Here is an 18,439-nt window from a genome sequence, read left to right as displayed (position 1 = left end):
TTAAAAAAGTAAACTTTTTTTCTCAGGTTTTGAAGCTATTAAGAACTGTGTTTCAGGCAGTTTATCCCAGCAGTCGAAAACGTGACCATCCTGAAACTGAGTGGAATGAAATGAAAGATGGACTTCTTAAAATTGTTTCAATTGTTATCTGAGTAATTTAATAAAAAAAGGTTTTATGCTTTACAGAGGTCTAATCACTATTGTCCTTGGTGAAAACTGAAAAAAACCTGTTTGACATCTGGATGTTTCTCTTGTCTCTTGCTCTCTAACGACATTTAAAACAACCTCCTTTCCTGAAGTTCTTCAGAGTAGCAACAAAAATGAGGATCCATAGATCCATAGTGTAGTCAACACTACAAAGTACAGAAAAGTATGTAAGAATTCTATTGTGGGCTTCCACAGGCCCATTCAGACCCTTGTATACTTCCATCGCTTACACTATTCTTCTCATTTTAATAACTTCTTTGCTTACATTTTCTAAAAATCCTACTCAGAAGGGCTAAAATAGAAGTAAAATAAAAAGGTGATTGGCTTACCCCTAGAGGATGTGTTCCCTTTTGGAGTTTGTTGTAAGGGCTGTATTTAGGTTTAGGTGGCTTCCCAGCAGCTCTGTCTTTGTGCCTTCTACTGCTTATGTGCTGTAAAAATAAATTTGGGAAAAAAAAAAAAGAAGAAAAAGAAAGAGTGATATATCCTTACTACATCATTTCAAGTTAGCTTTACACAAGGGTGCTCCAATACTGAAGGCTACTGCTCTACACAACAGCATTACTTGACTAATTCAATGATGAGCAGGAATACAATCTGTTCCAATTCGAATGATCCTTTGTGCATCATGTACTGGGACTGTGATTTTCAACAGTGCTTAGTTCAACTCTGCTTCCACAGAAGTCAATGAATTTCTCACCTTTGTTAACTTTAACAAGGCCTGAATCAGGTGAGTGATAGAAGCCTTTGAAAAATTCCTCCTTATCTCTGCAAAACACCCATCAATTCAATCCACTGATGATAAAAAGTTTTGGAAGAATATTAGATAGTAGAGCCTCCCCTGTTCAGGGGATGGGGGACAGGGAGAGGTCACAAAATTGTTTAAATCCCTAAGAAGCCTGAAGATCCTTTTAAGATTTCAGCTGAAAGATGACTACATATCAAACTAAGTGACAGTGAAAAAACCCTATAAAATCCATTATCATCTTCATAAACTCTATGAGATTTTACAAGAATCCTACTACACAGACTTTATTGCACTATCAGATGTAACGAGCCTTTTTTCAGAACTATATTTTTACTTTGAATTTCATTCTAAAGAGAGGTTTGGGAAAAAAAGACAAAGAACTGACATTTTTTTTTCCTGAAAGCAAAAGACAAGTATTGCTATTATCCATTACTGAATCTATCTTCATTCTTGTACAGTTCGTTAACAAGTATTTAATTCCAAAAGGCATAAGGAATGAAACTAAGTGTTTTTCAGAACAAAGGCTTTGTTCGTCTGAAGAATGACTGAACATAACTTACTGTAATTGCAATTTAGAGGTCATGCTTCTCAAATAGAGAGTAACACTGATAAAAAAAAATTACAAATCTTTTCCACCCTGCATTCCTAAGCAGGTTATTCAATGTTTTGTGAAAATTCTGGCTGCACACACCCCACATCTTTGTCAAGGCAAGTATCACGCAGTACACTAAATGGCAGGGTTCAGAAGCTCATGACAATTACAGTAGTTTAAAGACAGTTGTAACATTGCAGCTTACAGCTATTTTAACTCTTTAAGATGTCTATATATAATCAAGAGCTTTTGAGAAAATATATTCTTTGCAAGGGAAAATAATATCCAAAATAAAACATACAGTGTGAAAGACAAGTACAAAGGGAAAATTCTGTAAGCTCCATTTAGATGTGAACTGTTAGACTGACACATGCTGATTGTGTTGGTACTTTATCACCATGAAAACAAAGAACAGCCAAGGATTCACAATCTGCAAGCTAGCTGAGTACCTGTTTCAGTTGTGTCTCAGAGTTTACGTGCACATCACATATTTCACAGTGAAATGTTTTGTTCTGAAGGCCTGTGTTTCCTTTATTCACAGGTCCTTTGCCTTTTACGCCTGCCCGGGGAAAGGCTTTTATGGTTCCACTTCCATTCCGAGCTTCCAGCATAGTTTTGTGCTTAGTCCCTGGAGACATTAGAAATGGGAAACAGAAACAATTTTGCAATTTGGTTGCATTCATTGTTTTATTTTCTTTTTAAAAGAAAATCATGTGAACCTCAGCGTGGTGCCACGTGCTGTCCTTGGAATATGCTTGTGTTTGTCTGTATCAGATTCATACCAATGTAACAGTATTTCACAGCTGACAGTTAATTATGAAATTACATATCTGTAGGTAATGCAGTAGAACAAAGCAACCACACCAGTAAGTAGTGGCACAATCAGGTATCCTGAGGTGAACTTAAATGGGTGTGACTTTTCTCATTAACTCCTGCTGCTAATAAGACCTGAATTGCAGTTGCAAAGGAAGAGTAATTTAGCTGTTAAAGATGTAGTTGGCTTTGATTTGTAGTCCTCCTTGAATGGATTGATAAACAGTATACATCAGGTAGCCTACACTTAAATCTGTAATTAACTAATTGGTCTCCAACTCAAAAAGGGGCAGAGGTTCCTGGTGGACACCTATGGATCCTTAGTGGCCCATACAGAAACCATAACGCTTGAGAGATATACACATGATAAAAGTGTATGTATTTTGTGTTAAAATAAAGATTGGATAGAAAACAATAGTGCCCTGTTGCTTTACCTTTATTCAAACTGAACAATTCCTTACACCCTTGACTTCTGCACAAGTAGTCTGTGATGTATCACTACTGCGTATAAAATTAGTCTTTCACTGATAACTGTGCATCCACATGTACACTTTTACAAGCAAGCATGTGTGTGAGCACACACACAGTTTATCAGCATCAATAGCAAAAGCTTGGAGGGTTGTGTTTAAATATTCAGAGTAATGTTTTGCCTCTCATCTTGATCAGGAAAATCTCTAGAGTCTAACCCTCATGTGAAGGTAGAATGGGTATGGCTCTACAAACTTGAAATTTCATCAGCTGAAGATGTGCCATACAGCAAACACAGCATTCAATACTGACTGGGCTTTGTATCTTATGAATGCCAACAAATTACCATTTCCTCTTTTAATTTAAGTGGATTCTACAGACATGCCAAAGTTATTTCCCTTTTTTTATTACATCATAAAATTATGATCATCTTGGTGCAGGTACATCATCACTGTCTTGATGTTTCAAAACTAAAGTCGTCTGCCTATCTCCTAACTCTGTGTACCCTGCTGACAGGTAACCCCTGACATCCAAAATAAGGTGGTTTTCTGCAGGAAAGTTCTAGGTGTTCACTGACACCATATTAAATTCCAAAATCTTTTAGCCCCATATACCACAAAGCCAATCATTAAGACCATGCTTAAAATAGTGACTGAATAATGTCTCTTTACTTCTGGAACTTACTGATACTCTAATAGCATGAAAGATTTTAAAAATTAAGAAAGATGGAGATAAGCAATAACCCATTCAACTCATTCAGCAGTTGCTATCAGTTGATGAAAATAAAGGAAAAATATACAGAATTTTAATAAGCTATTAACAGACAACATGGAGCTAAGAATTCTAACTCTCATCATTGAAATCTGACTGACTGACAGTCCCTCTTTCAGCCTTAATTTGTTAGATTTCAAACAAAACTAATGGCATTTATACTCAGTTTGCTAGCTGGCACTAACAAAACTACGCCAACTCTGAACACCAAAGGTAATGAAGCATGACATGTCATTTAGCTTTATAAGGTTGAGAAGCTGCAAAAGCTAAAATGTAAGAAAACGGATAACTTGCATGGAATAAAATTCCTTTCCCCCCCTTTATGAAAGCCTCTTTGCCTGTCATTTTTATTCTTTAATAGTTAATGAATTCCACGTAATTGCCAGTTTTCTGCCACCTCTTTGTCCCCTGCTGCAAGAGATCTAATCTATTCAGGGGAAGATAATTGTAGAGCTCTTGAGACTGAAGGAAAAAAAAATGAAGAAAGCAAGCATTGCTCCAGCTCACCACTGTTGTGCGCCTCCAGCTGCGAGGCAGAGTTGACAGCGACTTTGCATAGTGAACAGTACAGCAGTCTTTTTGCTTTTTCTTCCTCAGTCTCAACTGAAGGGCATGTGGTGCTGCTAGTGGCTGTTGTGGGGATTTTCTCCACTTTAGAGGTGATCTCAGTTGTCATAACACTGCTCTTCCGGATTTCCACGGTTGTCGTTGTTGATATTGCTGGTGTCCCCGTGGCAACGTCTATGGGCAAAGAGAGGATGTGGAAACAAACAAACAAACAAAAAAGGTTGTAATATTCAGCTTTTTCTTGCTTGCTTCTTAATGCTGTAACCACACAGAGATCCAGACTGTGCTGGCGATGGTTCAATTAATGACAATGAACAAAATCTGACCTTATTTTTTGTATTTTGTGTACTTACAAAATACAGTACATCCATGTATCAAAATGCCACTTATTATGTCTCCTGCATTTGGCTAACAGCTAGTAAATATAGAATTCATGAACTCAAAAGACAGGCCATTAAGAGTACTGTACAACTGAAAGATAATCCTCTAAAAGAGGTCATGTAAATTGCCAATACAATAGACAGTTAACATTTATACACAGCACTCCAGATGCAGGAGCTGCCATAGTACTGTGTAATACTTACACTGAGTAGACAAGCTAAAGTTTTAACATTCTATATTAATAAAAATTAAATTAAAATAATTGCATGTTCTTGATATTTGATGAAATAAAACATTAAATTGATACTTCACTTGATATTACCCAAAACTAATATTAAATGAATTAAGATAATTATTAATACACATCATACATTTATCCATACATTATTACTATTATACATTATTTCATAATAACAATACATACTAATAACAGTAATTAAATATGCAACATAATATATCTGAGACATAAAAAAACAGTAGTAACATTTCTATGTTTGCAAAAACTGTAAGCATGTTATACAGTTAAACGTATTTGGAAACCTAGTGCTTACATCTAAGAACTTGTGCTTTTTCTGTAGTTTTCAAATCAGAGAGAGAGAAAATACATTATATTGTGGTTTGAATAATATATACTTGACATTTGGTAGTTATGTACTTAACAGGGTAAAGGATAGTGAGATCCACCACGAAGCTAGTGGAGAAGACAAGAAAGAAGTGACAAGAGAAGAAGAGAAGGAGCAGGAACTGTTCTTGTTTTTCAGTGTTGTATTTTATCATATCAAGCCTATTGAGTAGCAACTTCCCCAAAAGAAATCTTAGTTACTTTACTGAGATACTCCTGGAATTGAGTACTTTCCATAGACAACTCATTTTGGTTTCATACATCCCTTGGTTTTAGTGGTGCTCTGCTTGTACTATGCTTTATTCATTACCATCTATTAGAATAGGCAACATAACAATTCTTTGGCTTATGTATCCCAGTATGTGCTGTGATGCAGGAAAGACATAGCTAACTGATTCTGCAGAGGCGTGTTTCAGACTAATATTGTTCGACAAATTCATTAATGAAAACCACATCTATTAACTTAGAAGACAAGAGCAAACTGAGAGTAAGCACTGGGTGACATGATTCAAAACAATTTGAAGAAACAGTCTAGAAAATTAGAGGCTTTTCAGTAAGAGCAACTGTAGGAATCCACATGGAGTAGGATTAATCTGATCTAGTAGAACAGGATGAAGAACAGTGCCAGTACTGCTTTGAGTTTTTTTTGTTTGTTTGATATCCTGTTGGTTTGTTGGTTGTTTTTTTCAGAAAAAACCTTTCAGTAGCAGACAACAAGATGAACACAGATCCTTTACATCATCATGTTATGAGAAAAAGATCCTCATCTTATTGAAAGTGCAAAGCAAAAGAACTATGAAGTATTTTTCTTCCCTCTAATTAGCAATTGAGACCCTCTGTCCTGCCTGGGGACTACAATGTCAAAAATTAGCAGCTACTTGCTTTGTTGTTAATCCAACAGCAATACAAATGCAAACCAACAAGAGAGGCATTGTGAGGAAGGAGGAAGCCAAAACAAATTAGAAGTTTAGAAAATATGGACTGTAAATATAGAAGATGAAGGGTAAACAATGACAACATTTTTTATATCTGTAGACAGTAGCTACAAATAGGGGAATAAACTCTTCTCCCTGATCCCTTCTCATTGGACAGGGGGTAGTGGATTAGAGCAAGAGAGAATTAGATTAGACATCAAGAAATTATTTCTAATATTAAAGCTTGTAAAGCCTAAGAATGGCCTACTTACAGAGAATCTGTAAGTATTGCTTACCGGAGGACATGGAACTGGCTGAACAAATGCCTGGAGAAGTAATCCTTTCAGTCACTGGGAATGGAATCCTTCAAGTAATATTAATTGCTATAGATTGTGTATTTTGTAATGCTTCTACCAATTCTGTCAGTGCATTTTTTTAAAAATTATAATTCATAAAACCAAGAAAGCAGAATTTGTTATGTAAATATTCTACATGTTGTCAGGCATTAAAGCATATAGCAAAAATAAGGTCCCACTCAAGGTCTAATTAAAAGTATTTTTTTTTGCTGAAAGTGAGCCTGGAGGCGGTAACACCCTGAAGGCACAGGGGATGTCAAATGCTGGTGCCGAAGGAATGGCATTACCTTGCTTAATATTTTGTTCTTATTTGTAGTTTTTTACAGACCAACAATAATATTTGAAAATAAAAAACTATTTTGAAACATTAAACCTTTTCTTTGGGAAGCTGGTGAGTAAATAGAGCCTTTGTACATCTGTCCAAGTGTCTCTCAATATATTACAGTGGTGCTGCCTCTACGCAGTTCAGTGCCCTAAATACATTGTACAGCATTAGTAGAGGTATAAGGGACTAAAAAAAAAAGAATTAACACCAAATAGGAGTAGGAAGACATTTGAATTAATGCCATGATCACTGAATCAGCATTTCTTAACATCATATTATGACAGTGCTTTAAGAACCATTTCAATAATAAGTAATCTAAAATTGAGCTGGAAATTCAGTCACAGCCAAATGGAAGATTTGTTTCTGGTGACGCAGGCTTGCAGCACTGTGCTATTTTCATACCAGTGGCCTGCAGCAAATATTCATTATTGCAACTGTCACTGCTTGGCTTTGGAATAGAAGCTGATTGCTAATATTGTATGGAGCTGGACTCCAGCAGCAGAAAAAGGGAACACTTCAGGATTCGCAACAATACATTTGTGTTCCTGGTCATAATATAGCAACAGAATAAAAATTAAAAGTACAAAAAATCACATTCAAAACTAATCTTGCTCACTGGCAAAATATAAGAATTCTTTTAAAATACAAAGCCAGGTGAAAAACATTCTGTGACAATTGACTTCTCCAGGTACAACAGATACCATAGTTCAAGTGGAAAACTGCAAGTGTGTGATTAAAGTCCTCCTATGTAATCAGAATTAATTTTATATCACAGCTCCAAGAGTCAGAATCACTTTCAGGCTCAAGAAACAGAAAATCACAAATCATGTTTTGATTCTGAGTATGGGACAGTTTCACTCATCGGTTCCTGCTATTAAGCATAGGATTTTCTTACCCTGAAGCTATAAATAGACCCACAGAGAGAAAAGTGCTCTGACTTTAAACAAATCACAACTATTTATAAGCGTGTTTTTCTTCTGTCTTCTCAAGTGACATGCATTTAAGAATATCTGATTTAGCATGCACCCATGCATTCTGGTCTCACTTAGAGACTGCATCAAAAGAAGTGTGAGGAGCAGGGTGAACAAGGTGAATCTCCTGCTCTGCTCCACTGTTGAGACCTCACCTGGACATAAAAAGGATTGAGATTTGGCCCACAATGCTGTCAGGAAAAAAACAAAACTAAACTAAAAAAACCCTCAAATGATCCCTTCACAGAAAATAGAAAACACATTCTTTCTAATGACAAACAGAACTTGATATGAAATATTTCACTTCAATGAAAGACCTCTTAGTACTGTAAAAATGTTGCCAGCTGGCTCTCTTACAGCAAACCTGCATCAACTAATAGAACATTCCCATACAGGTGCCTGATACGGGCATGTTCAAGAAAAGAGAGTCTTAGCATATTATTTTCCTGCCTACTAAGAACTGGGTTCTTGGTTTCCTTGGGTTGCTTTGAAAATCCTGTGTTCTGTGTCCTCTGTGGCAACTACATTTGAAAAGAAGATGTATTTTCTTTTGAATCTATAAATATAACAGTGGAGCATATTAAAACCAAAGTATCGTCTCAAAAAATAACTATGCAACTGACTTATTTCATGCTTGGCTGACTTTCTGTACTCATGCGCTAAAACACAAGCATGTGTGCTAGCACATTGGCTGGCTCTGGTCCTTAAACAAAACACTTTGAGGAGCTTGGAATCAGATGTTTTGGCTCCTCCTCCTTTATATGTGCAGAATACAAACTTGCATATTTCGTAGTTGGTGGATACCTTGCCCATTATAACATGCTGTACATAAAATACTTTCATGGTTGTATTATGAAAATTCCAGTCATTAGACTAAGTTTTGCATTCAAAACCTGAATTCAATCTATTTTTTTAGGTATATCCTTCCTTAAATTGAGATCTTTTACTTGGAGAGTCAGAAGTATATTTTTAGAACTTAGAAGAACCCATGTAATTTTTTTGTAAGAAATAACAGATGATAACAGCGAGGTTTAGAGAGTTAAGTACTGTACATGACAGTATTTTTGGTAGAGAAGATCAAAATATCTGAATGACAGTTGTGTACTTCATTACTTTATGATAAGAGTGCCTTCAGTGAAATGACATGAAATATAGGAAAACATTTTATTTACCTGATCTTTGGCAAGATGCATACTAATTAGTATGACATAATGGAAGAGTAAAGAGCTTTGAAGTAATAAATAAAGTTGTGTATGACCAAGCAGGAACAGAATTTGAAAATTTTTGATGAGTCGCCTTTTTCAGAACACCAGCTCCTCACCTGTTTTCTCTCCCTTCCCCTGTTACTGCCTCAGCTTGTCAATCACTTTCCTACTAAAATTCCTTGCTACTTTGTTTTGTCTAGGTTTTCATCATGATTGCTTCTGACATCCAGAAATTGAAGGCTGAGTGTTCCTAAGGTACCGCCCAAACCTCTTCTCTAATGTACAGGACAAGCACTACCAAGAAACTCAAGGATTGCAAACTTTCCCAGGAGCAGCATGAAAGTCAAATACCAGCAATTTTCTTGGTTTGTAACTGGAGAAGCAATGACCTCTATATTTTGACAAGTCCTTGCTTTTTAACACTTAAATAAATCACATTATACATGGTCTTCATCACTCAGGAACAATGGATGAAGAAGCAAGCATCTCCACAACAAGTGACCTCATTTTATTGCTGCCCCTACCCCATGGTTCCTGGTGACATGTCTTGGTGGTAACCTGATGGAAATGACATAGAAAACAGGATGTTTCATGTCAAAAGGTGTCCACAGTGAGAGTAAGAGTGAGGACGAAGTAGCAAACTTCATGTATTTGCTCTGTGGATTTCTTTTTTCGCCAGTCAAACTCAATTTTGCCAAGACCTTAAATGACCTTTGCTATTAATTAGCAGTACACAGTTTTCTAAAGGAATTATACCTCATTTTTACTAGCAGTTCCCTTGGTTTAAAGTACAGCTCATTAATCCTGAACAGGATTAACCACAGAGGGATGACTGCATTCCTGTTGAGGTTAATTGAATGTAGCTGGCAGCCACAGCAACAGCTGGGGGTAACAGGCCTGTGGAAAGGGAAGGAGGAAAGCAGAGAAACGTCACGCTGTGTCTGAGTTTTGGGTTCTTAGGCAAAAGGTGCTGACAAAAATGTGACTGGTAGGAAAGGAGAAGATGAGGAGGAACCATTTATTTTTCAAGTTACTTTAAGAAACTCCTGGTGATGACTGGGTTTAGACACTGATCTGTCCTTTCTATGGTATAAATTTCTCCTTGGCCAGGCAGAAAAAAAGTGGCTTTTGCCAGCTACAAGTGAAAGGGTCCCCACTCAAGGAGCTATAGGAAAGAACATGTTGCTGGCTGAAGCGACTCTTGCCATTTAATTAATGAGAATTGTGTAGTGAAAAATTCAATTTAAAATTGAATTCAATTTGCAGATTGTAGTCTCAGCAGCCCTACTAAAATAACACATTTGCTAGTTTGATGCTAACCTGAAGATTGTGCATAAGGCAGAGCACTATATTCAATTGCAACAGTTTGGAGGCTGCAATGTAAAACATTGGTTTTAAGATAAGGAAAAAAATATGCACACGGGGATTTTATCACATATATAGAAGGAAAGCTGTATTATTCTATAAATAGGTCTCTCATGCTTAGCAATATCAAAGGCTACTCTGGCAAACTGCCAGCAGTTTTACATCTGCACATGCTTCAGCATACATTTCCCAACTTCTAAGTAAAAGCAAACACAGTTGAAAATATCCTTCTAGTTAACCTCAATGCATGAGCAGAAACCGAACATCAGTCGAGTTTACCAAGGTAAAAATCTAGGAATCAAAATCCTTAACAGTTAAAAACCCACTAAAGGAATAGGTTCTGTAAAATATATCACAGTAAAATGAATTTGCTTTGAATGTACCTTTCTGCAGCATGGAGATCAACATTGCATAGCAGTCCCCATCCATATTATTAAACTCTTATCCTCCAAAATAGTCAGCTGCACCTGAACTGCCTGTTGCCTCTTGGCTTGTATTGAACTCCAGACTCTGCCCAGAGATATCTGGGGGACTTAGCTTTGGCCAGAAGACATCCAGAGAGAGCTATAGCAGTGGAAATGATTGCATGGTTGTGTTCCTGTATCTGGGAACACCCTTGGCATTGTGTGAATCACTAGTGTAAACAGTAGTCCAAAACACTATTTAAAAATAGGCCCTGCTTCACCACCAAGGTATAGGTGACATGAATTATACTTAGTCAATACTGGAGGGAGTACTTTTTCAAGGAGAGTTTAGGGAGCAAATTTTGTCTGCGTCTTTAATAGCAATTCCTTCAAGGTATTACCTCCCCACCATACATTAGGGCTTTAACTCAAACCATGTACCTGGAAGAACAAATTATTGTTACTAAGGCCAGTATGTAATGATAATTCAATCTCTACCTGCTACTCCCGCTGTCCCCACACGCCAACCCTGCAGACATGGGAAAGAAGGAAACAGCAGCCAAGCTGTTGCTTTCACCTTGTTCTATCCACTGTAGTGAGAGAAGTGAGCTTTGAAATGGGCTCTGCTGAACTCCCCTTCTTTTTAACAGAGACATAGAGCAGACACAGCCCAGGCTATGCACCACTGGAGTCTGAGAAGTATTTTTCACAAAATAAGCAGGTTGGCAAAGCCTATTTAAAACTTTATATCAAAACCAATTTACTGTGGAATCTCTCCCCTTGCAATCTGCCACCAAAAACAAAGCAGAAGAGAGAAGTATTAATCACTGGCAAAGAGAGAATATACACTGCTTTCATTAATCAAATGGAACAAGGAACTGCACTACAGATTGCACAGGATTGCTCTGCATTTTAAGCAGGGAGTTGATTTTTTTTCATTTTAAGCAAATTGAATGTTCTCTTTAAAACCTTGATCTAAATTTTAAGTTTCAAAACAGATATATAGTCCTAGAACCTAGAAGTAAATAAAATAACTGGAATCCTACTCAGAATTTCTGAGAACTCTGACTTCTGACCGCCCTCATAACTGTAATACCTCATGGCATTCTCCTGTCTTGAATCCAGAAATAATTAAGGCTATTCCCTTTATGGCAGCTTATTTCCTTTACTGGAGAGCACTGAGCTAATAAATCTGGTTTTGGCAATAAACTAATGTTGTGTCTAATATAGGAATTGTCAGAAGCTGTACAAGCATCTGTTGTAACGGTATAACTTTTTTCAGTGGAGTGTAGTTTTTGCAGGGAAAGCAGTGAGAAGACACACATTCTTTCAGACATATGTCTTGGAGTGCACCCTAAGTATAGTCTGTAGCAGATGTGTTCTGTGGACTGATCAGCAATGGCTTTCTTACAACCACCTGTTCTTCCTTAAGTAGTTGAGATACCAAAACCCCAAATCTAGAGGAACAAATTTCACAAGGAATTGATGAGAGGACAGAACAGAAGATGGTAGTGTTATCATCCTTAATCTTTAGAGTAACTAAGTTTTTTGACATTTTTCTCTCCTATTTAGATTTTTAGTAGTCCTCTTCAGCCCAATACATTTACAAAGAATTTTTCCTTCGGCTGATCACAGACTGTTGGTATCATGTTTAATAAATTAACAGGCACATGCCAAGAGTAGCACCCAAGTGAGTGCCAGTGAAAGGAAATCTCTTGCAATTTCCATGGAGTCTGTGAAAGGACCTTTTACTACTTACAGCTGCAGTTACTATGGTCATATATTTAACTTGCTCTTAACTCTTCAGCAGGTTCCATCATCTAAAATAAATGTTCCTACTGTTGCCTGCACCCTGTCTACTCCTTTGACCACAGGTCACTTCTGGCCTAGGACTGAAACAAATTGCTTACCAAACACCCTGCATCATCATTACGTTAAATGTTACTTAAAGAGAGGTGCGCAGACAAACCAGATAAGCAATTTCTAAAAACCTTGCTGTCATCATAGTTCTTGGCATGATTTACAGATTTTGATTTTGGTTTAGCTTTTTACTTTTTTAAAAAAATAAACCAATTATTTTGTGCAACACTAGTAGTCTCCATTGACTATCATGTGTTAGTCTTTCCCCTACATTCAGGCAGCTCACTGTCAACTGAAATCTTATTTTAATTATGTCAGTTGGCAGAAGAAATATGTTGAGTAAACCACAGTGAGGTTGGATGGATGGTCCTGGGATTAGGAAAAGAGCAAGAGAAAATTAACTACTTCAGTATTTTAGTGAGTTCCATCTCATCAAATTTTCTCTTTGTCAAAATAGTCTGAAATATCTCTTTTCCTCTCTTCTAGTTCACCCCCTGGCACCATCCACTCACACCCAGTAAAGAGGTTACCAGTGCTTTGCTGTTTGGAATATTTATCTAGTCAGTACCAAAATCTTAGCAGGCAACCTCTCCACAGAAGCAAAACGGAAGAAGAGATGCTTTCCTAGCCCAAATGTGTTCTGGTGAATTATGTTGTCTTCTACACACAAGGGAAACAGTGAAGATTTCAAATGTATTTCATAATGGTGCCAATCAGAGATATCACTCCAGATATCACTCCAGGAGCTAAATATATTACCTGATGTAACTCATTGATAGGTTTGTATTTTAGGACATCAAGCTAGCAGAATAGAACTTAATAAAGAAATCACTACTCTTAGTTTGCAGTGACAGAAGGAGAGAACAGCTATATATTAATGAAAATTAGCACCAAAATGGCAGCACAAGACTAGCTTTAGCAAACATTTGCAGGGTCTAAGATCAGGCATTTAATTCTTGCTATGCTTTGGCCTCCTTTTATGCTTTCTCTTGCAAGGTTGTGTTAAAGGTCTGTGTTATCTGGAAAACTAAAACTGACATACATTAATACTCACAGTGACATAATTCTTTGGATAGTTTTGTCAAATACTTGCAAAGTCAAAAGTTCTGTCATGTTGAATGAAGGTAGCAACATTGTGATTGGTGTGATTCTTAGGCAATTAGTCATACGCGAAGTGAGAGCTACAATTTGTTCAGAAGAAATGTCATGGAGGGACATTTAAAGAAAACAGCCCTATGTAACAGGAGCGTGGCTGTTAATAACTGCAAACTTTTTGTGCTAGTTCTGTAATGGTCAGTCTTTTCACATTGTGTTTTCCAGTAGGGGAGAATGATAATGAGCATAATTACAGTTTTTTATTAATTTCTTCAGTAAATCCAAATCGTCATTCTCTACATGTCCCATGTTTTGCTTTGTGTGCCATTCTTCCCCTAACAACATAGCTCCTGTTCTAAATGTGGCTGCAAATACACTGCTTACAATATCATACCCTAGCTCCTTGTGTTAATTTTTTTTCCTTTCTTGTACATGACAGTTATTCAGACATCACTAGATCTGACATCATTCAGACCCAGCATTAGCTCTTAGAAAAGAGAAAGGGGGAAAAAAAAAGTTCTTTTTTGGAGCATAATATACCATACTCTGGTTCCTTAGTTTTCATTCTGTTGTATCTCTCTCCCATGCATACTATAACAGAAAAAATACATGAATAAGAATCCATGAAAGCACTGATACAAGCCTAGATATTTGAAAGTGGCCCTCATTGGCAGCCATTTTATGCATAACTGAATGCATTTTTCATATTCATATTTATACATTGTCAAGGTGAATTAGTGTCTTTTTCCTGCCTCAACAGCCTTTTCAACGGCCATATAATCATTTGTTAATGAACATGCGAGTTCGATGTATCACACATCTGCAAATCAGATTACTGTTCCACAGCCACACCTTCACTCGGTTTAACATGAGTAACTTTTCTTTAAATCCACTTTTCCTTTACAAAAAGTAATATTTTTAGCACCTCTATAATGCCACCCAGTCGTATCTAACAATTCCAGTTCAAAGAGCTACTGAGGAGCAGAATGCACAGAGAGCAGAGAAAAATAGTAGTAACTGGAGCTTAAAAACAATAATCCAGAATAATTCTGTGTAAGGTCTGGGGAATTGCTGGAGGGCTGTTCGCTTTTGCTGTAATGAAAAGTGTATTTTACCTCCTCTTGCTTACTTCTCCTTAACATCTACAAAATAATAAAAAAATGTTACAAACAAGTCTTTCAAAGTTTTTTGGGGAAAACTGCTGCACTTAAAAATATGGAAGTAAGAGCCCAGTTCTTTGTATTTGCTTTAAAAAATCTTGGAAAGCAGATGTAGTATGACTGCGTTAGTAGAATAACAGCAGCTGCAACAACATATTTCTGAACACCCTTCAGCTTCTGCACCATCCAGTACAAGAACATTTAAGCATATATTTAGCACTGATATACTATATCAGGTATCTTCTCAGGATCCTAACGTTGCTACCCTACTATGCACACAAAATTACAAATAGGTTTGCTGAGACTTGCATCAAATATTATGTCAGAAAACTCAACAGAGGTTGTGAAAGGTGACAGCACTGCCCTTCTGAAACAAAACTTCAAATATTCCAGTCTATGAAATGGCAAGATACACTATGAAGTGCAGGTTTCAGCCTTCTAGATATTTTCAGTTTCCATTTATGAAAATTAGAAATTATTAACTTACACTGTAAAGAATTTGGCCAAAACTTGCACAATGAGTTTCCACAAATAACACTTATGCATTATCCATTTGTCAGGCAGGTAGAGAGCCTGCTCAGCTCTCCTCCAGCAAAACTGCATCATTTGTGCCCTTGTAAGTCAATTGACTTTAGCTACAGTCTTAGGAGATGTATCTATACAGATTTTTTTTATTTTTTTTTTTTTATTTGGTGAGTGGGAGAGAAAGACTGTAAATTGACCAGAAAAGAGAATATTGGTTCCTCCTTCTCAAAGCCTGACAAGTGTAGATCAAGTGAATCTATAGATCGTCAGATGTCTTGATCTATGACCATGAAAAAAAAAATGCATGCACTTCTAAAACTGTAAGATTTTTTTGTGAAATGGACAAAACAAAGGTGGGAAAAATGACTGAAGCAACAGTCAGGCTTCCACAATCATTAGCAAAACCCTTGGTGCCTTAGTCCTCTTCAAAGGCCTGCATATTATCTCCCCTCTGTCTCAAATTAACATATGTGAAATTAGCATGAAGAGAATTATACTAGCTCAACCTAAATGTATCATTTTTATAATATAAAGCATTAAAACAGATGTTTTACCAGTAATTTGGAAAACTGAAAGGTTTTGAAGCATTTGGCTTCAAAATAAGCCTTGCATCAGTTTTCCCAGGAAGCTACTGTACTGTTTCCCAAGTTAATTTACTATATCACACATAGACATCTGACCTCTTGCATATCTAGATAATAGTGAAAACAAGACTCATAATGACTGTACATTGTTCACACACACTTAGAACAGAGAACATTTCCACCTGTCATTCCCATAGCAGGAAATCACAATGGATAAGTACTTGAATATCTATTTCTAAAATGAATTGTGGTGACAAAAGCAGAGGGGATGGAACCAGATGATCTTTAAGGTCCGTTCCAACCCAAATTATTCTATGATCAGTGTAGATATGACTGAACTTGTCCGAGACACATTTTAGACATATATTTTAAATATTGTTTCAAGTTGCCAACCATTCACAGCACTTTACAATGGTAGTTTGAAAACTAATCAGGATGGAAAAGTCCTGAAAGTAAGCAACAAGCATGATTTCCTATTTACTTCTCCTTCTTTCTAACTGGAATTTCAATCTTTTAAGGCAAAAAAAATATAGAGTTTGGGGTTTTTTTTGTTTTGTTTTGTTTTTTTTTCTTATAACATTTGTTACATATGTTTGTGTGTCCTTATATGTCTTGTCTGTCTACTTTTCTGCTTATGGGAAAAGCCAATAAGAAGCTTCATATAATAAGCAAGCAAGCAACCAGTTAAAAACCGCTTACTCTCCATTTCATGTCCTTATCATCATCTTCATCAGGCTATAACCTCTTATACTTCATTGACAAGAGGACTTAGCTATGCCAGCAAACAGATCTGGATTAAAATGCCTTCCAGACTTTGCTCTTTTGGTATCTAAAGACATAGCCCACAATGACTGATGTTCCAGCCCCATATTAAGTAAGACTGTGACTGCAGGCAGGATTTCTTTTAATATATTGTCTTAGACAGAATCTCAAACACTTTGCCCAGCTTAGAACAAACTGTGTATACTGATTCCAACCTTCCAATTTTTTCTGTCACACAGTTTGCATAATAGTTTACATCTCTAGGTTCATCGCAAGCAAATAAGCAAGGCTTTTGAATAGACCTCCCTCTGAAGAAAGAGTCCTAGCTTTAAATCATGTGCCACATAAACCTGAGAGCTAGCAACCAAGTCTTTCTAATGTGCTAAACACAACTTAGTCAACTGATCTATATGTCTCTCTGCAGACTGGAAAGCAGCCGTGCTTGGTAACATCTTTCTTTTTGTGACTTGAGGCTGTAACAGCTGTTTCAAATGTCAGCAGATAGGCAGAATTAAAAAGGATAGACAATGTGGACAGGGGAATTGCAGATCTAACTTATTTGTGCCTAATGCCAAGAAATCTGCAGATGGATAGCTGATTATCAATTCTTTTATCTAAATTTATTAATACTTTTAATCAGTCCAAATGTGCAGCTGCCACAGTGCCAAATGTGATGAGTCTGACAAAGATCTCTTCTTTGCTCTACAGAGATATTGAAAAAATGTCACATAAAAAATTATATTCCAGGATGGGCAAGCTTTAGCAAAATACTAGGATAATCACTGTTATTAAAAAGTATCTTTGAAATTAATCCTGCTGGGTTTTATAGAGTACACCCACCTAGCATATTTCCCTCAATGGTAAAGTTTATAAATGAAAAAAAAATACTTCTCTTTCCATTGTGCATAGGTGGAAGTCTCTTGTGAGCTGATTACATCATTTCTCTGACTGCCAAGTTATCTTCTGAATGCATTTCATCACCGAAAACATTCCTCAATCTTTATCAACAGTAATCACTAAAGCTAGAGAAGTACTTTGTATGATCTCACTTTTGCTGATTTAGTATGATAGGTTACTGCAGTGATTCTGCTAAGTTTGCCACTTGTAATACTGGTCTAAGACAAGGTATAATCAAGTCCTCCCCAAGAAATCACTGGGAGTGATTGCACTCCCCAGTCACTATGGGCTGAATTTGCAGTACTAAAGTCCTAATTACGCTGCTTGTTTGTTCAAATACAGGTTGAGACCACAAATCAGAATTTTTCTATAGGTAGCACTAAAACCAGAACAAGATAAACTGGTCTCACAGCAGGAGAGTCTATAAAAATGCATCAAAAATGGGATTTTGCAACAGATCCCTTTAACAAAAATAGTGTGTTTTTATCTTTCTACATAATCTTGTACATCAGATTATGATTACTGAAACTAACCAGTTGAATTTAAGGGAGGATGGCAATACCTTTAGGCCTAAATTATGACCTACCTTTTCTTAAATATAATTTCTCATACCTGTTAGCAAAGTCCATGTAGTTCTTTATATGTGTTTTTTTCCAAAACAAATGCTTCAATGATGTTTTTTCTAAAAAAAGAAAATAAATAATGCCAGCATCCATACAACAACAAACCAATCTGCATGCATGATGGAGGGGAATAAATGGTAAATATTTTTTTGCTGTTTCAAGCTTCCAAGAGGTAATGTTTGCATCAGCAACAGTAAATCAAATGAGCTTGAAAATTATGAAAA

General features: G+C 36.5%; 1 protein-coding gene across 4 annotated transcripts in view; it reads right to left on the bottom strand.

The window, feature by feature from the left end:
- ZNF385D (zinc finger protein 385D) overlaps positions 1-18,439 on the bottom strand; it is a 404,649-nt gene that overhangs the window by 7,955 nt on the left and 378,255 nt on the right. For all 4 annotated transcript variants that reach the window (XM_069860137.1, XM_069860136.1, XM_069860139.1 and 1 more), the window contains 3 exons: positions 4,107-4,340; positions 1,997-2,175; positions 537-638 (listed from right to left, as the gene is read on the bottom strand). In XM_069860137.1, the coding sequence (XP_069716238.1) occupies positions 537-638; positions 1,997-2,175; positions 4,107-4,340 (515 nt within the window). The remainder of the gene's footprint in view (positions 1-536; positions 639-1,996; positions 2,176-4,106; positions 4,341-18,439) is intronic.

This window comes from Phaenicophaeus curvirostris, chromosome 6, assembly GCF_032191515.1.
Source record: "Phaenicophaeus curvirostris isolate KB17595 chromosome 6, BPBGC_Pcur_1.0, whole genome shotgun sequence".
In the NCBI taxonomy this organism is placed as follows: Eukaryota; Metazoa; Chordata; class Aves; order Cuculiformes; family Cuculidae; genus Phaenicophaeus; species Phaenicophaeus curvirostris.
This window is presented reverse-complemented; position numbering and strand designations above follow the sequence as displayed.